Consider the following 24,446-nt stretch of genomic DNA (forward strand, 5'->3'; position numbering starts at 1 on the left):
TTGTCTATGAAAAATCTATCCAACTCTGCCTTGAATGAATTCAATGATGCAGCCTCTACTGCTTTCTGGGGAAGAGAATTCCACAGACTAACAACCCTGAGAGAAAAAAATTCTCCATATCTCATTTCAAAGGGAGACCTTATTTTTGAACTCTGTTCCCAAGTTCTAGTGCCTCCTACAAGTGGAAACATCTTTCTGGTATCCACCCTATTAAGTCCCCTCGGGATCTAATGTTTCAATAAAGTCACCTCTCATTCTTCTAAACTCCAATTGGTATAGGCCCAGCATGTTCAACCTTTCTTCATAAGATGAGCCCTTCAAGGCAGGAATGAGTCAAGTGAACCTTCTCTGAACTGCTAATGCACTTATATCCTTTTTCAAGTAAGGAGACCAAAACAACGTACAGTACTCCAGATGTGGTCCCACCAAATCCCTGTACAGCTGCAATAAAACTTCCCTACTTTAATGTTCCATTTCCCTTGCAATAAATGCCAACATTCCATTTGCCTTCCTCATCACTTGCTGTACCTGCATACAAACTTTTAGTGATTCATGTACCATGTCATCCAGATCCCTTTACCTTTTGAGTTTTGCAATCTCTCTCCATTTAAATGCTTTTCTATTCTTCCTGCCAAAATGGACAAGTTCACATTTTCCTACATTATATTCCATCTGCCAAATTTTTGCCCATTCAATTAACCTATCAATATCCTTTTGCAGACTCCTTAATTCCTCTTCACAACTTATTCTCCTACCTATCTTTGTGTCATCATTAAATAACAACCATACATTTGGTCCCTTCATCCAAGTCATTGATATATATTGTAAATAGTTGAGGCCCCAGCACTGACCCTGTGGCACTCCAGTAGTACAGCTTGAAAATGACCCCATTTATCCCTGCTCTGTTTCCTGTTATACACATAAGTAAAGATTTATTTGCTTATATCCATTGGGCAGGTTGCTACTGTACAAGCCATGTATGGTATGGGTAACAAGCCCACATGAAGACAGGGAAGCAAAAGGTGGAGGTTATGATTCGGAGACGAGATTGGTGTGAAGCTAACTCCAGTAAGCAACACCTTCTCCTGTCTAGCATTTTTACTTAAACCTATGATATCCCCACAGTAGAATCTTCAACGCCAACGCATTCTCTATACATATTCTGTCAAGTTGTCCAATCTTCTCTGCACCTAGTCTTTTTCTTTCCCTGGAGCAGTATTGCAAGACCATTCAAAGAGGGAAATAGAGTTTCATTTATTTGCATAATGAAGTCAAATGATATGGTCCCGAGGATAATTTCTGAGATAATTATGACTGTTTGAGTGCAGGCGCCCTGGACCCAGTTGGTGCTGCAAAATTTGGATCATGTGTGTTGAGAGTTGTTAGTGCTTGCTTGGTCTGTAAGCACTGCTCAGGCTTTTGAGGATGGTGGCCACTTTGAGACAAAACCATCTAATTGGACTACTCTGCAGCCACACAAATAGAGCTAGGCACCACTGCTGGAGGCTTGTGTGCATGAGAGGAGTCCAAGATCTGTTGAATGTGGTGAAGCCTACTGTCACTGTTCTTTCCAAACGATTTCCTAGTCTTTCCGATCTGATGGTGGTTGATTTTTGCAACTGAGTGCATGAGCCATCTTGGCAATTTTGTGTTAATGTTTGAGAGACCACAGGGTTCCAAAAATGGTTCCTCTTTGTTTTTGACCAATGGCTGTGAAGATGCCGTCAAAAGGTACTCAACAATAATGTCTTAATTCTTTATTCTTTCATGAGATGTGAGCATCACTAGCAAGGCCAGCATTTGTTGCCCATCCCTAATAGCCCTTGGACTGACCTTGCTAGGTCATTTCAGAGGGCATTTAAGAATCAACCACATTGCTGTGGGTCTGGAGTCGCAGGTAGGCCAGATTGGCTAATGATGGCAGATTTCCTTCCCCACAGGACACTGGTGAACCAGATGGGTTTTTATAACAATCGATGATAATTTCATAGTCACCATCACTGAGACTAGCTTGCATTTTCAGATTTATCAACAATTCACATTCCACCAGCTGCCATGGTGGGATTTGAACCTGTGTCCCCATGTTCTTGGGCAACTGCCTGTGATAAATACTAAAGATGAAGCAAATGCTTCATGTGTCAACTCATGGCTACAGAAAGACACATTGCATACCCCTGCATTAGGAACGATGCATGAGCTTGCTTGTTGAACTTGCTAGTTTCTCCTGTCTGTAGAGGGAACCCCCCCAACTCACCCACCCTCCCCTCATCAACTGAGATTCAAACAATATAAGGGGCACTGAGGGAGAAAAATTCATGCATTGTGTCCAGGAAATAATTTTCAACCAATTAGTGACAAACCCTATGAGAGGAGATGCAATTCTAGACCTAGTCTTTGGGAACAAAGAAGGGCAAGTGGGTGAAGTGACAGTTGGCGACCATATTGGGCACAGTCATCACAATTCAGTTAGATTTAATATTACCATGGAAAAGGACAGATATAAGGCAGGAGTAAAAGTCTTGAACTGGGAGAAGGCAAATTTTACAGAAATGAGAAGGGACTTGGCTGAGGTGGACTGGACAGCACTGTTGGAAGATAAAACAGTGGAAAACCAGTGGGAAGCACTAAAATGCGAGATCCTAATTGTACAAAGTAGATATGTCCCCTAAAAAATAAGAGTGGTACTGCCAAATCTAGACCTCCCTGGTTGTCTAGGGGTACAGGGGAAAATCAAATAGAAAAAGAAAGCGTACGATAGGCACAAAGAACTAAGCACTGCAGACAGCCTAGACGAATATAGGAAGTGCAGGGACGAAGTAAAAAAGGAAATAAATTCAAAGAGAGGGCATGAAAAAAGATTAGCAAGTAAAGTTAAAGATAACCCAAAGATGTTTTATCAATACATTAATGTTAAAAGGTTAGTTAAGGGAAAAAATGGGACCGATCAGAGATGAAGATGGAAACTTGTGTGTAGATGCAGAGGCTGTGGGAAGGGTTTTGAATTAATATTTTGTCTCCGTGTTTACAAAGGAAAGGGAGGATGTAGATATAGTAGTCCACGAGGAACACTGAGATATTGGATGGGATAGTCATAAAGAGAGAGGAAGAGGAACTCGAAGGGTTGAAATCCTTGAAAGTTGATAAGTCCCTAGGGCCAGATGGATTGTTTCCGAGGCTGCTGAAGGAAGTCAGGGAGGAGATAGCAGATGCTCTGAGGATGATTTTCCAATCTTCGCTAGATACAGGGGAGATACCGGAGGACTGGAGAAATGCAAACATAGTTCCGTTGTTTAAAAAGGGATCAAAGGAAATGCCAAACAATTATAGGCCAGTTAGTCTTACATCAGTGGTGAGCAAATTAGTAGAATCAATCCTGAGAGATAATATTAACTGTCATGTGGAAAGGCATGGACTAGTCAGAGATGGTCAGCATAGATTTGTTAAAGGAAGGTCTTGCCTCACAAATTTGATTGAATTCTTTGAGGAAGTGACAAGAAGGGTTGATGAAGCTAGTGCAGTGAATGTTGTGTACATGGATTTTAGGGTAATGTGGCAAACTGGATAAAAGATAAAAGCAAAAAACTGCAGATGCTGGAAATCCAAAACAAAAATAAAAATACCTGGAAAAACTCAGCAGGTCTGACAGCGTCTGCGGAGAGGAACACAGTTAATGTTTCGAGTCCGTATGACTCTTCAACAGAACTAAGGAAAAATAGAAAAGAGGTGAAATATAAGCTGGTTTAAGGGGGGGTGGGACAGGTAGAGCTGGATAGAGGGCCAGTGATAGGTGGAGGTAGCCAAAAGATGTCATAGACAAAACTGGATAAAAGGTTGGCTTTGTAACAGGAAACAAAGGGTAATAGTCGATGGATGCCCTTGCAAATGGAAAGTTGTCTCAAATGGTGTTCCACAGGGCTCGGTGTTGGGACCCTTACTGTTTGTGTTATATATTAACGATTTGGACGTGAACGTGGGGGGCACGATTGGGAAATTTGCAGATGACACAAAGATTGGCCGAGTAGAGGATAGCCATAATCTTCAAAACGATATAGATGGGTTGGTGGAGTGGGCGGTAAAGTGGCAGATGGATTTTAAGATAGAGAAGTGTGAGGCCATACATTTAGGGAGGTCAAACAGTTACAGGGAGTACACAATAAATGGGAATATACTAAGAGGGGTAGCTGAAGTGAGAGATCTTGGCGTACAAGTACACAGGTCCCTGAAGGCAGCAGTTCAAGTAGAAAGGGTTGTAAAGAAGGCGTATGGAATGCTCTCCTTCATTGGCAGAGGTATAGAATATGCAAGTAAGGATATAATGTTGGAATTGTATAAAACACTGGTGAGGCCACAACTGGAGTATTGTGTGCAGTTCTGGTCACCACATTACAGGAAGCACGTAATAGTCTGGAGAGAGTGTGGAGGAGGTTTACAAGGATGTTGCCAGGGTTAGAAAAGAGCTACGAGGAAAGATTGGATAGGTTGGGGTTATTTTCCTTAGAACAAAGAAGGCTGAGAGGTGACTTGATTGAGGTGTACAAAATTATGAGGGGAATAGATAGAGTGGACAGGATAAAATTGTTTCCCTTGGTGGAGAATTCTAGAACCAGGGGACATAGATTCAAGATAAGTGGCAGAAGGTGTAGGGGAGACACAAGGAAGAACTTTTTTACGCAGAGGGTAGTGGGTGTCTGGAATTCACTGCCCAAGTTGGTGGTAGAGGCAGAAACTTTAAACTCTTCTAAAACGTACCTGGATCTGCACCTAAAGTGCTGTAAGCTGTAGGGCTATGGGCCGGGTGCAGGAAGGTGGGATTAGAAAGGGCACCTGGGAGTCCTCGGGCTGGCATGGACAAGATGGGCCGAATGGCCTCCTTCTGTGCTGTATCTTTTCTATGGTTCTATGTTGTTGGCTGATGGTGGCACACTTGCAAACTTGATGCCTCCTGTGACTTTTTTGTTGGGACAAAATCAGAAAGAATCCTTGTGTTGTGAGTTTAGAGAGATGCTCTGCTCCTGTCTGTTGCGATCTTCTCTGTTGCAAATGCACAACAGGACACATTGGATACTACCCTTATGAGCGCAGCACTTCTTCCAGGACTTTGCAAAGGGAATCAATGGTGGGAGTGCATAAGTGAAAGGTGTTGCAATGCCCCACTGAAATGTTGGTGTGCTTTGTGTGCAAGAGCACTGTGAAAACGGAGACCTGTCCTCCTTGTTCAACATCCAAGACCATAAATGTGTACAGCATCTTCCAACAAGCAAGAGGCAATGTAGTGTAAAAGAGAGTACACTTATACATTTTAACTGCATTTTTATATCATGATGGAATTTTTACAATGTGTGGTCAAAAAGACTAATTTTTAAAAATAAGTATATCGAGCAGTGAGACATTCCAACAAAGCTGTAAGTTTTAATAACTAAACTTTATTAATTTTTATTCTTTCACGGGATGTGGATGTTGCTGGCAAGGGCAGCATTTGTTACCCATCACTAATTGCCCTTGAACTGAGCGGCTTGCTAGGCCATTTCATAGGGCAGTTAAAAGTCAGCCACATTGCTGTGGGTCATATGTAGGCCAGCCCAGGTAAGGATGGCAGATCCTTAACTAGACGATCTTTGATAGCTTCATAGTCACCATTAGTGAGAGACACTTTCAATTCCAGATTTTTTTTTTTGTGTGTGAATTGAATTCAAATTCCACCAGCTGCCACGGTGGGATTTAAACCCATGACCCCAGAACATTAGCCTGGGCTTCTGGATTGCTAGTCCAGTGATATTACCACTATACCACCATCCCCCTCTATTTAGTGTTGGACCTCAAGCTTATTCCATCAAAATAAGAATTGCAGATATAATTGTTTTAGTAATCTAACAAAATATATATTTTTATTTTGGAAAATATACAACTTTTGCCTTTTTCATTTCAAGTTTTATATAGATTTTTCTGAATTAAAAATAATTGTTTATTTGTGCAGGTGTACAATTCATGTGGGATTGTTGCTGTGAATCAGTGAACAAAGCCATGAAGGAAAACGGCTCTGGGTGCATTTTGGCACACTGTATGGGACTTGGAAAGACACTACAGGTGAGTGTCTGCCCTGAAAAAGGCTTAGAAGATGGCCATGTACTGATATATTAATTTGCAAATTTTCAAAAGCACTTTCTTTCCAATTCCTGCTTCAAGTACAAAATTCATATGAATGACTTACTAATACAATTAAGGTTTCTAATTAGGCTCTGGATCCAAGATTATATTAAAGGTTTTCCAATATGATTTTTACATTACATTTTTCTGTTATAGCATTCCTACAGATGAATGTTATATTGTAACTAAGCAAAACGAGACTTCAGTTAAACCCTACTTAATGCACATCATTTTGTCATGCTGGAAATGTGCACTAAACCAGGTTGTTAATTCATTCAGTCTGATATTGAGATCAGTATGTGCTACTTCAATGGATAGATGTTTATAATCGTGATAAGTATGAAAGCAAGTAATTTGTTATTGCATACAGTGTAAGCAAGTGTAGAATGGTGAACGTAGATTTCAGATGAGTCAAAATTCCTTATTGTTTTTTATACCAAGGACACTAGAGAGCTATCTTTTTGCCCATGTAGAGAATCACTCGAGGAACAGTGAAGGGGCAGCAAGAAAGACTCCTTAGTAGAGCAGCAGAGACTAGGTTGAAACACCACATTAATTATCTCTTCCTAAAAAAAAAATACAGGCAAGAAATTGTTGGTTTGTGGCAAATCAGCCAAGTTTATTCAGAACAACCCTCAGTTCACTATTGAAAAGGTGGTTTTCTCTCTGCCTCCTGACAGAAGTGCTGTACTGAAGCAACAGATGAAGGGGGAGAGAACAGCACTAATTATGTGGAACCGATCATCTGTTGTGAATAAGGTTAGCTCTTTGCTGTGGAAAGTGGGGGCTGGGTTGGGAGGAGGAAAATGATGTAAAATGCTCATAAGAGAAATAATTTGAGATATAAAGTTAGAGTTGAACAGTTCAATCAATTGCAGTTTACAGGAAAGAACTTTTTTGCTGATTCCTACGACCTGAAATGTAACCTGGTCTACTTTTAAACCAGGATGCTGGTGTCAGCACCCACTTCACAAGCAATTATCCAGAAACATTGCATTACATTTTGCCATGCGCTGTCACCCAGGCTTCCCAACAACAAGACTAGGCACATAGGAAGCAATTAATTGTGATCACTTTGCATTGAAAGTGTGGAAAAACATTTTTTTTTTGCCTGTAAAGGATGTGGCACATATCTGTTCATTCCAACCAAAACTGAAAAATTTGTGCACATTAGTGACATGTACGTATAGCATTGAGTGAATAACAAAGGACTTTGAATTCTACAGAAGAATGCATTTAATTGAATTGTTCATTGAACTAATTTGTACTTGAGTGGGGCTACCATTTTTAACAATTTTATTTTAGTATTTGAGTCCTCGATTTCCTGTGGCATCGGAATAAGGTATTTAGTAATGAGTCTTATTCGAACTCCTAATTAAAAGTTCAACGTTAAGTGCAGATTTGTACTTCAATATGTATTCCACTGAGAGCCCCAGTTTCATAACATAATTTCATTATATTTTTTGAGATGGGCTTTACTGGAAATTTAATGTGACCGAGCCCAGAGTCACCTCAACGTTTTTACATTATTTGTGGGTTTTTTAAGCTCCTCCTTTTTGCTGCTTTTATAAACTTTTACTGTCTTATTTTACCAGGAAGCTCATACCAATAACTTCAAAAATAACTGTTCTGCACACCTAATGTAAAAATAATTTAAGGTCATTATCTGTTTGGATAGTGAACATGAGCCTGTGATATATCTTATGTTCTGCTTTACCGTTTTGTGCATTTAGACTAAGTGCTGGAAAAGGAAAACAGATTTTTTTTAAAAATTAACTTCGAAGGTATAATTTTTCATGTTTTGGTTGCAGGTCGTGACCTTCTTGCACACCATGCTATTGGCTGAGAAGTTAAACTTCAGTACTGCTTTAATCGTTTGCCCACTTAACACTGTTCTTAATTGGATCAATGAATTTACCAAATGGCAGGAAGGACTTGATGATGACGAAAGTTTAGAGGTATTATATACCCTGTTGCCATTTTTTTTAAAGCTTGGAGCTGCTTTTGTGTTGTTTATAGACTGAATATCAATACGTTAGATTAAAATGTTTAGCAAGTTCTGCTAAATCTTAAATATTTAAGTTCATTCTCTTTGGTTCCTGTGAACTATGCAACCATGCCACAAAACATGCCCAATCTTTTCTCCCCGATTTGTCACCAAACATATGTACAGCTGCATACCATTCCATCCTTTGCGCCTGTTCAAACATGGAGAGGTTGGAGGACAGGTAAAGTGGAAATGGAGAGACCACATTTAAGAACCAAAGGTACAGAGGCTGTCGAGTAGGTTTTTTGAAAGCCAAAAAACGAGGCTGAAAAATTTGAGAACTGAGTAGAAATTTGATGGCTACCAGCTGCTGAAGTAGTGGAGGGAGAAGTGAGAATTCCAGTGTTAGAGTCGGAGGTTACTAAATTAGGATAAGGTGAGGCTATACTAATTTGAAAACCTGGATAAAATTTTTGAAATCAGCATGATGCGAAGCAGTGGTTAGCGCTGCTGCATCACAGCTCCAGGGACCTGGGTTCGATCCTGACCTTGGGTGTCTGTGAATGGAGTTTCCCCTGGTTGCTCCAGTTTCCTCCCACCATCCAAAGACATGGTTAGGTGGATTGGCTATGGTAAATAGCCCCTTAAGAGTGTGTGTGTATGCCCTGTGATGGACTGGTGCCCTGTCCTGGGTGTACCCAGCCTAGCACCCATTGCCTGTCAGGATAGGCTCTGACCCTGAATTGAATGAAGTGGTTCTGCAAAAGTGAGTGAGTGAGCATGATGCAAAGTGAGAGAATTCTGAGTCAATATGAATTAAATGTTGATTACTTCTGTTTAGTACAAATCTAAAATAGGTATTTCAAAAATTTGCAATTGTAAGGAGCCTGTAAAGTTCGTTACTGGTGTGAATCAATTGGATTATTAGGGAAAACGAACTCTCAACCAAATTTTTGGTTGTTGTCTTTTCTTCTCTTTCCAGCTTCCTTTCCTCCAATTAATTGTCCACCACTTTACTCACTCTGCCAAGCTTACTGGACTCTGGAGGTGTTGCCATGGGAAATGCACCAATTGATGATGACTGACAGTTAACTGCCAAGCATTGTTTGAAAATTTTAAACCAGGCAACTTAACTTTGGCCAAAGCCCTTGAAGAATGAACCAGTGAATGACTTTCACTTATTCTATTTAGCTGAAACAAATGCAATGTGTGCGCATGTTCTTTTTGTCTGCAAAGAACATGTACACACATTGTGCCTGTTTCAGCCATTCAGTGTACCTTTCTATTCCCTTTCTCTCGTGCACTTTGAAAGCCTCTGAGTATTTACCTCAATCACTTCCTTTGGTAGCGAGTTCCACATTCTAACCGATGAGTTGAGATTTCTCCTTGTATCTCTACTGGTTAACTATGCTCTAGGGAAATTCTGTTAGGGTAATCAGGCGACTTGTTGAATTGCTTTCTGTCTCATTGAACAAATAACAAATGTTTATAGTATACATCTGATTCTCCTAGGTAATAGACAGAAATCTACAAATCAAGTCACTGTTGCAGAGGGTGAGATTGGGAATTAATAATGGAAAACAAGGAAATGGCAGAGACTTTGAACAATTATTTTGTTTCCGTCTTCACAGTAGAAGACAAAAAAGTAGAAAATCAAGAGACAAAAGGGAGGGAGGAACTTAAAACAATCACTAGAGAAAAAGTCATGGGAATACTAATGGGACTTGAAGCTGACAAGTCCCTTGGACCTAGTGGCCTGCACCCTAAGTTCTTAAAAGAACTGCCTGCAGATATAGTGGATGCATTCCAAATTCCCTAGATTCTGGAAAGGTCCCAGCAGGTTGGAAAATCGCAAATGTAATGCCTTAAAGAAAAGAGGGAGACAAAAAGCAGAAAACTGTGGACCAGTCAGCCTAACATCTGTCATTGGGAAACTGCATGAATCTATTAAGGAGGTCGTAGCAGGACATTTAGAAAATCATAATACAATCAAGCAGAGTCAACATGGTTTTATGAAAGGGAAATTATGCTTGACAAATTTGAGTTCTTTGGGGATATAACAGGGTGGATAAAGAGGAACCAGTAGATGTGTATTTGGATTTCTAAAAGACATTCAATAAGGTGCCACATAAAAGGTTACTACACAAGATAAGAGCTTACGATGTTGGGGGTGATATATTAGTACGGATAGAGGATAGGTTAACTAACAGGATAAATGGGTCATTTTCAGGATGGCAAGCTATAACTATTGGAGTGCCATAGGGATCAGTGCTGGGGCCTCGACTATTAACAATCTATACTAATGACTTGAAAGAAGGAACTGACTGTATTGTAGCCAAATTTGGTGGTGATACGAGGATAGGTAGGAAAGCAAATTGAGGAGGATACAAAGTCTGCAAAGGGGTATAGATATGGTGAAAAATTTGGCAAATGAAGTATAATGTGGGAAAATGTGAGGTTCATTTTGGCAGTTAAAATAGAAATGCAGAATATTTGAATGGAGAGACTGCAGAATACTGCAGTACAGAGGGATCTGGATGTCTTTGTGCATGAAAAATCAGCTTGCAGGTTCGTCAAGTAATTAGGAAGGAAAATGAAATGTTGGCCTTTGTTGTAAGGTGGATGGATTATAAAAGTCTTGCTACGATTGTACATGGCATTGATGAGATCATACCTAGAATATTGTAGACAGTTTGGTCTCCTTATTTAAGGAAGGAAATACTTAAATAGGCAGTTCAGAGAAGGTTCATTAGGCTGATTCTTGGGATGAGGAAAGTTTGAACCGGTTCTGCCTATATTCATTGGAGTTTAGGACAATGAGAGGTGATCTTATGAAAAGGTAAGATTCTGAGGGGCTTGATAGGGTAGATGCTGAGAGGATTTTTCCCTTGCAGGGGAATCTGGAATGAGAGGAGCAGTTTAAAAATGAGGGGCCTCCCATTTAAGATAGAAATGAGGAGGAATTGCTTCTGAGGATTGTTAGTATTTAGAATGCTTTTCCCCAGGGAGCAGTGGAGGGTGGGCCATTGAATATATTCAAGACTGAGTTAGACAAATCTTTGATGGAAAAGAGAGTCCAGGGTTATTGGGGCAAGCAGGAAAGTGTAGTTGAAGCCACAATCAGATCTGCCATGATCTTAATGAGTGGTGGGTCAGGCTTGGGGGTGGGGTGTGTTTGTTTTTATTTCTTACAGATTGAAGACATGCACATTTTTAAAAAAGGGCATTAGAGACAATTTCATAAGTTCCACAATTTAAATGTAATTGCGAATATGAGGAACAATGGCAATTTAATATTGCCATTGGTTTCTTGTAGCATTCTTTCATAAACATTACATTGTCCCAGTCTTCTATTATTGAATACTGTGCAACATCTACATACAGCTTCAACACAGACTCTATCTAAAGGCAAAATACTGCGGATGCTGGAAATCTGAAATGAAAACAAAAAATGCTGGAAAAACTCAGGTCTGGAACATCTATGGAGAGAGAGAGAGAGAGACAGAGATAATGTTTCGAGTCCGTATGACTCTTCTTCAGATTTCTATCTATTTGTTTTCATGATAGTACTTGTTTCTGTTCACGAAAGTAGTGTAGCCTTGGATTTCACTATTTTTGATTACTGTTGAAATTTGAACTTCGAAAGGTTATTAGTGTAGTTGTTAGAATAACACTGTTTACCGTGTTCTAGCCAATAAGTTGGAACAATTTTTACAAAGTTTAGTGGATAAAAAGCCTCTGCACAAGCATTTCCATCTGATTTGGCTAAAAGTGTGCAAAAATTAATATTGTCATGATGCTCCCTACTTGTGAGCATAGGAAATGCCCTGAACAATTTGTCAATATCAATTGTTGTACATCAATTCCTGAATCAGGCAGTCTTTCTGTCAATACAGAGCAAACAAATGTATAGTAGTTGACCAAGGGTGACACTAGCACTGATTTTAGAAACGGAAATTCAAGGCTCATTGTGAGCAGATTGTTAACATGATAGCTTGTCATTATATAATGCTGCAATCAAAGTTGTGTTTATATTCCTGGGTAGATCACTTATAAAAACACCCTTTAGGAATTTTTACTTTCCTGTTGGAAAATGTTTGAATATTTGTTTTATAGCCCTCATTAGTTTAAACTATTCAATGCTTTGCATAGTGATTGATATTCAAATATAGTTCAGTGAGTGTTCTTTTCTGTTCTAAAGGTAAATGAATTAGCAACAGTTAAACGTCCTCAGGAACGGTCCTACATGCTTGAAAGATGGATGGAAGATGGGGGTGTCATGATCCTAGGTTATGAAATGTACCGTAATCTTGCACAAGGCAGGAATGTGAAAAGCAGGAAGCTGAAAGAAATATTCCAGAAGACTTTAGTAGATCCTGGTGAGATGTTTCATTTTTTATGGATTCAGTGCTCTTTGGAAAACTGCAAATTTATCGCAATGTTTTCTTCAACATTATGGATATCATCAATGTATAAAACTGTTTAGAATTGCTATGGAAAGTTAGCGCTTAGAAATCACAAGTAGCATTTGATATTCTTAAGATTATCAAAGTTATGAAAGATATATTCACTCCCAATAAGTTACCTTGTGCCAAGTAGTTAGAATTTTAATTTTGGAAACAGAATGGGAGATTGATAATTAACAAAAAACACACAGGTTTCAAGTTTTATATTATAACTCTACATATACATAAATAGTTGGTATTTGTGCTGCCATATCAATCTAAAAAAACCCTAAAAAAAATCATCTAATAAAGCACTTGGTGAGAATGGTAAAAGGGAGCCCTTGAAAATCGAAAAGTAGATCTCCGGAGAAGGAAAAAAAATTTTTTTGACTCCTACAGTGGGATGTACAGAAGTGTTGTTTGGCTGGCTTTCCATTTTGTCGTTTCCTCTCACTCTTTTGACTCATGCAACTCTTGCTAAGTGCATCTCCAGAGTTGTCCCTTTTGAGGTCAAGAGTTCCATAGAAGAAATCCAAAGACTGTTTTTGGAACCATAAGTGCTACTTGTATATTGATACAAACTTACTCTTGGCCTGGCTAATTTAACTAAATGTTTGATTAAATGATGCCCATTATTCAACAGTTGTGAGGAGTATTTGTAACTCCTGACATTTGCAGCTACACTCCTTGGAGTTCAGGAAAGCTTTCCTGTCATTTTTGATTGTTATAACCCAATTCTCAATGTTTGCATGAAAGTTGCAACCAAAACAAGTTTCAATTCTCTAGACAATTTTTTGAAGCAGTGATTACAATGATTTGGTGTCCCCACAGTAGCTTACTGGCATCAACCATTTAATCACCCAAAATCAAGTGTTCATTCCAACAAGTTTCAAAGACTTTATACTCTTGTATGTTTCATGAACTAATAGTTTTCCGAGATGGTTATTAACATCTTGTTCCACATGGAACTGAAAAGAATATTTAACCTAAATTTAATTCTATAAACCATCAAATACTCTAAGTTCTAATTCTGCAGTTTTCTGTACTGCCACATTTCTGAATCTTTATTTTGAACATTAAAATATGAATTACTTGGATATGTGCATGATTCTATTCTCCCTCAAGAACACTGGAGCAGGTTAAAAGAAAATGCCATATCTATCTGTTTACTTAAAAGTTGCTGTAACTACCTTTTTCGGCCACACATCAGGGACGCTATTTATCTGACCTCATTATAGTTCATAAGAAATGAAAAGAAAAAAGTTGGCACAACAAGTTGTTTGAGATGGCCTGGAAAACATGATGCTGTAAAGCTTAAAATATTGAACAAGTAACCTTATTTAATTTGCCAGTGGCTGTAGTGGGGAAGGAGGTTAATGGCAATTAATTCGTAATTGCAAATGGTTGCCAGCTTGCAGTAGCTTTATTTAATGACCTCTTCATCTCCCAACTCCAAAAAGTTGAAAAAGTCAGCAGGTTCTTATCTTGAAGTTTTGACTGTGCAACAAGGCCTGTTTATTCCAAAACTTTGAACTCTGAAAAGAAATTGGTCTGTTTAAATGTGATTGCTGTGATTACTTTCCTCTGTATTCTCTAACTGCTAGTTGTTAGATAAAAGATGGCTGATTTTTTAAAAAAAAAACTGAGCAATGGCTTTGCATTTGACTTTTTTTATTTTCCTTTTTCTCCCCACACATACTCCTTGCCATTCAAAATGGCTTTGCCGTCTCTATATTTCCATCACTCTTCCGGTATCTTTTTTCCAAAAGACCAAACTAGCTGTGCGGTATATGATTTGATTTGCAGGGTGCATTGTCACTCCTGAAGCTTATCATAATGAAAGAAGGATTATTCCTCCGCCACTCCTCTAAGTACTACTAATTAAGAAAAAGCCATGTGATTGTTTCATGTGATGGGATAGCGCCTCTGCACTTAAACTATTGACTACTGTAATTACTCAGCAGGTTTATTCAGAGTGGTGTAACTAAGCTTAATAGAGGAGAATAAATCAGGGACCTACGTGTGGTCTATACTAAATTATTTGACCTCAGCCAGGAAGTTACTCGGACTAAAATGACCTCGTCGTTACTGTTAGAAGAAAATCTACACTCCTATCATTACCTTTGGAGCCTCCTTTTCCTCGTGATGGTCTCATCAAAAAATATGCTTCAAGAAGGGTTTCTAAGCAGGAGTAGGAGTTAAGGAGGCAGAAGGGAGCTTTCTACATGAGGCAAAGCTGGCTGAAAGCTGTACCATCAGTTATGGAATAAAGATTGTGTGGGTTGGGCGGTGGGGGTGGGGTGGTGTGGGGGGGTCGGGTGGGGAGGCTTGAGAGTTGCAAGAAGGTCAGTCAAAGGTGGGATAATGGGAAAGAGCTTATTGGCATGAAATTCTGAAGTAAGGAAAGTAAGTTCTTGTGGGATTAAGGAGAGAAGGACTATTGCAGTATAAACAGATGAAGGAAACTGGTAAAAGTAAAATATTGCGGATGCTGGAAATCTGAAATAAAAACAAAGTGCTCGAAAAACTCAGCAGGTCTAACAGCATCTGTGGAGAGAGAAACAGTTAACCTTTCAAGTCTGCATGATCCTTCAGAGCTGGCATGATAGAAACTGGTGTTCGGCCACCTCATTTGAAAGTTTTTAAAACTGCTAATAAAGTATATGTTAAAATGGCAAAATTAATTGTTTTAATTGAAAAAAACCTAGTGCAAGGCACTAAAAGTGACAGACAAAATATGAAAAATTAAGTGATTGATCAGGTGAGGTTCTGGAAGATTACCAGTTAAATCATGCAACAAGTTTCTTTTTCAATGATGGAGGGTACAGAGAAAAGTAAGTATATCATGGACATAATATTTGGAGCAGAAGAGGAACAAAAGCTCTATTTTAATTCTAGAAATATGACAGCTTTTGAAATTTTTAATGGAGTAAAATCTTTATCCAGAATGCATGGGGAATGGATGGTGCTGGGTAATCAAAAATGCCAGCTAATGGAGAGTTTCATTTACCAATGGAAAATGGCAGAATATTGAAGCATGAACTAATATGCAAGTACTCAGGAAGTAAAGGACAGCGTTCTTTCTCTTCTAATCTTCAACATTACGTTAAAACATAAATTAAAGTATAAAATAATAGTATATAGGCGTAGGTTCCAGATACCTTCGTAATTGCTTCTGGTTGGTAAAGTGACTATTCGTATTAGGGGAACATCAGAAATTTTGGTTAGAAGAGAGTTTTGGTTGCTAGAGTGCTGGATTACATACAGTTTACTGTATATTGTAAAACTGAGGATTGAAGGGCAGTGCTCTGCCAAATTGAGGAATACTTTCCAGACATTGTCGAAATCTGCGCTTACTGCAACAGAGTCGACTCCTGATTCAAAGTTGCTGAATTCAGATGGTCTGAGTTGGTACTAAATTCCTAGTTGCCTGTTTATTTTGCAATAAATTGATTTTGCAAATCAAGCAATATTTGCTTGATTCAAATTATTGAATAATTTAGTTTCTAATACAAAATGTGACACTTATCTGGAGTAGACTTGCAGTTTTCTATGCATTGGGATCACTTTTTAAAGACTGCTTGGGAACAGGTATTATAGGGCAGTTTCCAACATTAAATTGATTTCCATTTCAGGGGATTGGCAGGTGTTGGTTTGTGGTGCAGTAAACACCTGTTGGTCAAAATTTAATTGTGAAGCAACAAACAGCAGTAATTACAATCGAGACATAATTAAGCAATACTTTCTAGAATTGCCTTGGGAATTAGAGGTTAATCCAGCTGGAATATAGTAAACTGAGATAGGAGGGCAAGGAGCAGGGTGGCAGGAAATGTAACAGGCAGGTCGAGGTTCTTTTGGGGCCAAAGAAAGTTATGAAAAATTTTAATTCAAGGACTTTGGAATGTAACCTGCATCTCAAAACTCTTGGCAATATGGCTGCTGGTTGAGACAAATGGGGTGCTCAACAGTGACGCTCAGTGGCCAAAGCCTGCAACCACATGAGAACAACTTGATTACATCATATGCACATAACTGTTTTCCTCCTGTTTTAGAAGTGACTGATAGCATTGATATTTAAAATCGAAAAAAAAAACTTTATCACATTAGTACCTAAAAGTTTAATACATGTATGTAGTGCAATTCAAGTTTGTGCATTTTTGCAATGAAATGTTGTGAACCATTCAATGGCTTTAATAACAGTTTAAAATATATAAAGTATGATGTCTAATGTATATAGAGCTGTGAAAAACCAATCTCTGCAATGCTGGAATATGCTTACAGCTTCATGTTACTAGCCGTACAAAACATACATACAGGGTTCAATTTATTTACCAGGTCAAGTAGTCTACTATTCAATGTACTGCTAGCATAGTTAAAGTAAACATAACTATGACACAGATATCTTGAAATGCTTTGATCTTTGTGTTGCAGTTTTAAGACTCCTTGTCTATCAGTATATTATTAAACACCAGGAATTTGTAATATATAAGCACTGGATATACTCTAATATATAAAATTAATCCAACAGGCTTGTTTTTACTAACTGTTCTTAATTAAGTTCCATACGTATTGGGTGGTTTTGCATTCTACCTGCTGCTTTACCAAAACTTGAATCCTGTGGTTCTAACATCTTATGGACTGAGACACATTTAAGTGATTTCTACCAGGGCTTTTGGGTTTTAAAAAAAAATCTTATAAATTCATTTAAAATGGCTTCATTTCACCTGTAGGTCCAGACTTCGTTGTGTGTGATGAAGGCCATGTACTTAAAAATGAAGCTTCAGCAATATCAAGGGCAATGAATTCCATTAGAACAAAACGGAGGATTATTCTCACTGGAACGCCATTACAAAATAATCTAGTAGAATGTAAGTTTCTGTTTTATCTTGATTCTCCCATGTAAATGTTTTATTTTTTGAATTCATTAGTACCTTATGTTAAAAACAGCAATGGAAGTTGACTTTCTGTTTCTACACAATGTAAAGCAGAGAAGCAGGCCATTTGGGTCACTTGCCTATGCTGATGTTAGTACTCCACATGAGCTTCCTCCCATCTTTCTAACCCTCTCGGCACAACTTTCTATTCCATTCTCCCTTGTGTTTATCTAGTTTCCCCTTAACTGCCTGTATTTCAAGTTTACAAAGATTTTGTTGCATAATTGGCATATACACTCTAACCAGGCTGAAGATGAAGCACAGCAAAAGTAGTTTCACATCAGACAATAAATGCCAAGCTGAGGCTGTAGTAACATTTATTATTCAAAATAGCACATTTATTAAGAATTACCATGAAACAGAAATCACATCTGCCAAATGTACAATATAACTAGAATATTAAATAAAAATACTGCAATAAATTACAAAAATAATCAACAGCACGATGGTAGTGTCACAAAATGATGGAGGGTGCTCTCTGTGACGATGGTACTTCTTCTCCACGAGCACTGTGCATTGGTCATTCCTACCAGTGATGTCGTGGACAATTGAATCTGTGACAGGAAGACTGGTGAGGATGGGGTTAAATAGAATTTTCCCTCTTGGTGTTCACACCACCTGTCGCAGGCCCAGTCTGGCAGGTATGTCCTTTAGGATTTGGCCAGTTTGTTCAATAATGATGCTACTGAGCCACTCTTGGTGATGAACATTGAAGTTGGCCACCCAGAGTACATTCTGTGCCCTTACTACTTTTAGTGCTTCTTCCAAGTGGTGTTCAACATGGAGGAGCACTGATTCATCAGTTGAGGGAGTGTGATTTCTTTGCCCATGTTTGACCTGTTGCCCATGAGACTTCATGGGGTCCAGAGTCAATATTGTGTGTGCATTTGTCATTTTCTGTGCCTCGATCGATGCTGGCTGGTCTGTCTGGTTTTATCCTTAACTTTTCTTGAAACAGTTTGATACAACTTAAATAATTTGCTAGGTTATTCAGGGGGCAGTTAAGAGTCAATCACATTGTTGTGGGTCTGGAATCATATGCTGCCTTTGGTGCATTAGACCATGTCATCCTCTACCAACATCTCTTTTCCATTATCCAGCTGAGTGAGACTGCCCTTTCCTGGTTCCACTCTTGGCTATCCAGTCATAGCTAGAAAATCTCCAGCAATGTCTTCTCATTCTACCTTGCACCGTTATCTCAAGTGCCCCAGGAATTAACTCTTGCCCGTCTCCTATTTCTCATCTACATGCCTGTGATGATGGTATCCAAAGACATGGCCTGAGGTTCCACCTGTAAGCTGATGACACCAGCTTCACCTCATCACCCGAACCTCACCACCACTTCAATTGAGCTCTCTGCTTCTGTTGCGTCAGCCTCCAATTAAATGTTGGGAAAAAATTGAAACTATTGTCTTCGGCCCTTGCCACGGATTCCATCCTCCTCCCTGGTTAACTGTCTCTGGCTGAGCAAACCTGGCGTTCCATTTGTTCCTGGGGTGAGCTTATGGCCCTGTATCCTTTCCATCAGAAAGATTACCTACTTACACCTCAGTTACATCGCTTGTTTTAGTTTTGCCTCAGCACATCTGTTGAAACACTCGTTTTTTTTGTGCATCCTCCGCTTCCTTCACCCAACCATGGGCAGCCTTCAGCCATACTGGCTTCAAATTCTTAAAACCCCTCCCTTGACCTCACCACCTCTCTCTTCATTAAGACCCAAATTAAAACATACAACTTTGACCAAGATTTTAGTCACCTTTTTTTCAAGAATATTAATTCAAGGGATGTGGGCTTCGCTGGCTAGGCCAGCATTCATTGCCCATGCCTAATTGCCCTCGAGAAGGTGGCGGTGAGCTGTCTCCTTGAACCGCAGCAGCCCATGTGGTGTAGGTACACCCACAGTGCTGTTAGGGAGGGAGTTCCAGAATTTTGACCCAGTAACAGTGAAGGAACGGCGATATATTTCCAAGTTAGGATGGTGAGTGGTTTGGAGGGGAACTTCCAGGTGATGTTCCCATCTATCTGCTGCCCTTGTCCTTCTAGATGGTGGTGGTCATGGGTTTGGAATGTGCTGTCTAAAGAAGCCTTGGTGAGTTTCTGCTGTGCATCTTGTAGATGGTACACGCTACTGCTACTGTGCGTCAGAGGTGGAGGGAGTGAATGTTTGTGGATGGGGTGCCAATCATGTAGGCTGCTTTGTCCTGGATTGTGTCAAGCTTTTTGATTGCTGTTGGAGCTGCAGTCATCCAGGCAAGGGGAGAATATTCCATCACACTCCTGACTTGTGCCTTGTGGATGGTGGACAGACTTTGGGGAGTCAGGAGGTGAGTTACTTGCTGCAGAATTCCTGTCCTCTGACCTGCTCTTGTAGCCACAGTATTTTATATGGCTAGTTCCAGTTCACTTTCTGGTCAATGGTAACCCTGAGGATGTTGATAGTGGAGGATTCAAGGATGGTAATGCCACTGAATGTCATGGGGCAATGGTTAGATTTTCTCTTGTTGAAGATAGTCATTTCTTGGCACTTGTGCGGCACAAATGCTGCTTAAAACTTGTCAGCTCAAGCCTGGATATTGTCTAGGTCTTGCTGCATTTGTACATGGACAGCTTCAGTATCTGAGATGTCACGAATGGTGCTGAACATTGTCCAATCATCAGCAAACATCTCCACTGCTGACCTCATGATGGAAGGAAGGTCATTGATGAAGTAGCTGAAGATGTTTGGGCCTAGGACACTACCCTGAGGAACTCCTGCAGTGATGTCCTGGAGCTGAGATGACTGACCTCCAGTAACCACAGCCATCTTTTTTTCTGCTAGGTACGAATCCAACCAATGGAGTTTTCCCTCTGATTCCCATTGACTCCAGTTTTGCTAGGGCTCCTCGATGCCACACACTGACAAATACTGCCTTGGTGTCAAGGGTAGTCACTCTCGCCTCACCCCTGGAGTTCAGCTCTTTTGTCCATGTTTGAACCAAGGCTGTAATAAGGTCAGGAACTGAGTGGCCCTGACAGAACCCAAACTGAGCATCACTGAGCAGGTTATTGCTTAGCAAGTGCTGCTTGATAGCAGTGTTGATGACCCCTTTCCATCACTTTACTGATGATAGAGAGTAGACTGATGGGTGGTAATTGGTGGGTTGGATATGTCCTGCTTTTTATGTACAGGACATACCAGGGCAATTTTCCACATTGCTGGGTAACTGCCAGTGTTGCTGTACTGGAACAGCTTGGTTAGGGGCTTGGCAAGCTCTGGAGCAGTACTATTGCCGGAATGTTGTCAGGACCCATAGCCTTTTCGGTATCCAGTGTCTTCAGCCATTTCTTGATGTCGCGTGGAGTGAATTGAATTGGCTGGAAATTGGCATCTGTGATGCTGGGGACCTCGGGAGGAGGCTGAGATGGATCATCCACTCGGCATTTCTGGCTGAAGATTGTAGCAAGTGCTTCAGCCTTATCTTTTGCACTGACGTGCTGGGCTCCCCCATGATTGCTGATGGAGATGTTTGTGGAGCTGCCACCTCCAGGGAGGAGTTTAAGTGTCCACCACCGTTCACGGCTGGATGTGGCAGAACTGCAGAGCTTAGATATGATCCATTGGTTGTGGAATTGCTTGGCTCTTGTAATACCTCCCCCTTTTAGCTGGGTGTCAAATTTTGTCTGTTTTGTCCCATTAGCCACTACAGAAATGCAAGTTTGGGGAATTCTGGCAATACTCTAGCAAACTGCTTTTGATCATGGTTAAATTCTCTACTGAGGCATTGAAAAGGTCGGGCCTTTGTATGTGCACGTTTCCATATATGCCTTCTATTTTAATTGCATTAACCCCGTTTTGTAAAGTTTAAATGCTTGAAATATTTCTCTTCCAGATCACTGTATGGTGAATTTCATTAAAGAGAACCTCCTTGGTTCAATAAAGGAATTCAGAAACCGATTCATGAATCCCATTCAAAATGGCCAGTGTGCGGACTCCACTTTGGTGGATGTGCGAGTCATGAAGAAACGAGCCCACATCTTATATGAAATGTTAGCAGGCTGTGTGCAGGTACTTACAGAAGTTACTAAAGTTATTTTATCTTGCCCACCTTTATACCTTTTGGCTGCAAACACTCTGCTACTGTTTTTATTTTGTGCAATTAAACTAATATTGCTCTGTCACTGCCTTGCCTCGAGTTTTCTGCTGCTATAGCACTTATCTACTCTGGATAACCTGAGGATTTTTCAACTAACTTTTTTGTATCCTCCCTTCATGAACCTCTAATCTAGGACTCCTTCAATCAAGCCCTGATATGCACACCTTTCACTTCTATCATCATTCTTCTCTTTGGCAATCCTGTGTCCCATAACATTAACTTAAATCAGATTTTTTTTGTGATCTTTGCTAGTCATACATGTCTGCCTTACCCTCCATTTCTGATTCTATTTACTTGGTAAAGATTAATTCCCCTGTGAGGTAAAAGAGTGTCTCTCTCAGTGGCCACTTACCATAGCACCCTCTTCCTCCCTCACAAAATGGCCTATTCAAGAACCAGTGGTAATTTTAAAAACTAAGTCTAAATTGCTTGTAATTTTTGTTGAAAAAAATAATTTTTTTTCTTTTTCTTCTCAAATAGCGAAAGGATTATACTGCACTTACAAAATTCTTGCCTCCGAAACACGAGTATGTTCTTGCTGTGAGAATGATGCCAATCCAGTGCAAACTTTATCAGTACTACCTTGATCATTTTACAGGTATGTGATGAGAAGTTTTTTTAAAACGAGTATTACAGTCATAACTTTATCAGTCAGATCTATTGTAATTTTGTCCAGTGATTGTCTTAGAGCTATAAGAAATTGCTGGCTGTGCAATGTCTGGTCATTTCCACATGTTACACACAAGCATGTTTCACCATGGGAATCATGTCTATTTCTAAAATGAATGGGCTGAACTGAAGAAAATTCTCTAGGACACACAACATGATTCCCTACCTTGTGTTTTCAGGGTGACAGAGGAATTACATAGTGATGTGTGGTAATTTGGAGTTAGGTCTTCCTGCTGTCTAGACATTGCAGAAAGTATATTGGAATGTGAGTGTAGATCCAAGAACTATTCTGTTTCTGTTGTTGGCCATCAGTTCTATCTTCATGATTCCTTGGTTTTGCTGTGAAATATGTCCTTGAACTTTGCCTTCAGTTTATCACAAAATTTTATAGAAAACTTAAAATTGAATTTGTAAAAATAAGTTAGCTTTTTGAAATGTAAATAAATTCGAGGAGAGAATTTTCATGTGCAATACAGTGAGCAGACTTTGCATGGTCACTGCCCAAAGGAGTTGGTGAGACTCAGTTGATTTTCATTGGCTCTCATTGTAATTGTGATTGGTGAACTGCCAGTGTGGAACATGCTTCCCATAAGTAACTTGCCGATTTTGGAGCTGAATGGTTCAACTGCTTGTTAAGGACCTGCAGTAGAGCTTAAAAAGAGCATAGGTTTAGTGTTGGCAACAGAAAGAAGTGGCACTGGAGCAAGTTAGTATGAGTTCAGAACCTGCAGATTTAGGTGAGAGTTCTGGTAAAGATGATGTTGATCTATTCTAAAGAACAAACTGAGGAGTGAGAAAGCATAGAGTAAAATGTGCAGAGACAATAAAACAAGTCTGCAACAGGTGGGGAAAAAGAGTGATGTCAGCCAAGAGAGAAAGAACGCAACTTAATTTATGGTAGGGCCTTTAACAAAATAAAACTTCTCAAGGTGCTTCACAGGAACATTATAAAACAAAATGACATCGAGCTATGTGAGATATTGGGTCAGATGACCAAACCTAGATTTTAAGAAGTGCCTTAAAGGAAGAAAATGAGGTAGAGAGGCAGAGAAATGTAAGGAGGGTATTCCAGAGCTTAGAACTTAAGGAAGGCACTGCCACCAGTTGGTGGTGTGATTAAAATTGGATGCTGAAGAGGCTGGAATTGGAGGAAAGCATCTATCTTGAGGGTTTTGGGGCTGGAGGAAGTTGCAATTATAGGGAAGGAGGAGGCCTTGGAGGGATATGAAAACAAGGATGAGTGTTTTAAAATCAAAATGTTGCTTGATGGAAACCAGTGTAGGTCAGCGAGCACAAGGGTGATAGGTGAATGGGACTTGGTGTGAGTTAAGACACTTAAACAATTATACTGAGAAGTTGGACAGAAACACAAATACAAGAGAACAGACACAAGTTAAATAATGTGGCACGAGAATCTTCATTCAAAACAGCACTCTAATAATTGAGGAGTGAAGAGATGGGGTGAAAGGTGTTCACTATTACAGTAGAGTACCTTTGCAGAATTTGTATACAATGTATGCACTGTCAGAGATGCTGCAACTTTGCAGTGTTAATATGAAATTGGTGGGGTGTTACTGAATCACTATTTTTGAACTTACATTTGAGATTCCTGCAAAATGACTCTTATTAAAATACTGCCAAGTTAGTAGATACCTATCAATAATAATTTTATGGTCTGTTTGTGATAAATGTGATAAATTTAAAAACTTCATTGATTAGCCAACAGCTTACACTGTGCAATCAGTGAACACTTTGAATTTGTGGCCACAATTGCCTAATCAGCACAACTTGTACAATATTTCATCAGACTCTTTGACAGTAACTACTGAGCGAGATCTGCTTAGTAATCTTTAAGAACTACAATGGAACATTCAGCTTGTGGCTTTTACTTAAATGATGTTTCATAATTATAAGGTTGAACTTCATTTTCATTCAAGTATGTTGTGATACCATTGTGTCTTTTAATGACATACAGGAATTGAACTATGGTGAACTTAAACCAGATGTTTGATTTTTTGGTATGAAATAAGGTAATGTTGCCTAACTGGCCTGCTTAGGTCTATTCAGGCGACGAGATACTAGTCAGAGCTTTGAATTTATTGTCATAGTTCCTGTGACTGTGTTTTTGTTCTAA

General features: G+C 39.5%; 1 protein-coding gene across 9 annotated transcripts in view; it reads left to right on the top strand.

The window, feature by feature from the left end:
- The window catches only part of atrx (ATRX chromatin remodeler), a 172,425-nt gene that overhangs the window by 76,457 nt on the left and 71,522 nt on the right, over positions 1 to 24,446 (top strand). For all 9 annotated transcript variants that reach the window (XM_078547550.1, XM_078547540.1, XM_078547543.1 and 6 more), the window contains 6 exons: positions 5,975 to 6,084; positions 7,956 to 8,102; positions 12,333 to 12,510; positions 17,307 to 17,444; positions 21,380 to 21,555; positions 22,124 to 22,241. In XM_078547550.1, coding sequence (XP_078403676.1) covers positions 5,975 to 6,084; positions 7,956 to 8,102; positions 12,333 to 12,510; positions 17,307 to 17,444; positions 21,380 to 21,555; positions 22,124 to 22,241 — 867 coding nt within the window. The remainder of the gene's footprint in view (positions 1 to 5,974; positions 6,085 to 7,955; positions 8,103 to 12,332; positions 12,511 to 17,306; positions 17,445 to 21,379; positions 21,556 to 22,123; positions 22,242 to 24,446) is intronic.

Source organism: Cetorhinus maximus, chromosome 8 (assembly GCF_964194155.1).
Source record: "Cetorhinus maximus chromosome 8, sCetMax3.hap1.1, whole genome shotgun sequence".
Taxonomy (NCBI): Eukaryota; Metazoa; Chordata; class Chondrichthyes; order Lamniformes; family Cetorhinidae; genus Cetorhinus; species Cetorhinus maximus.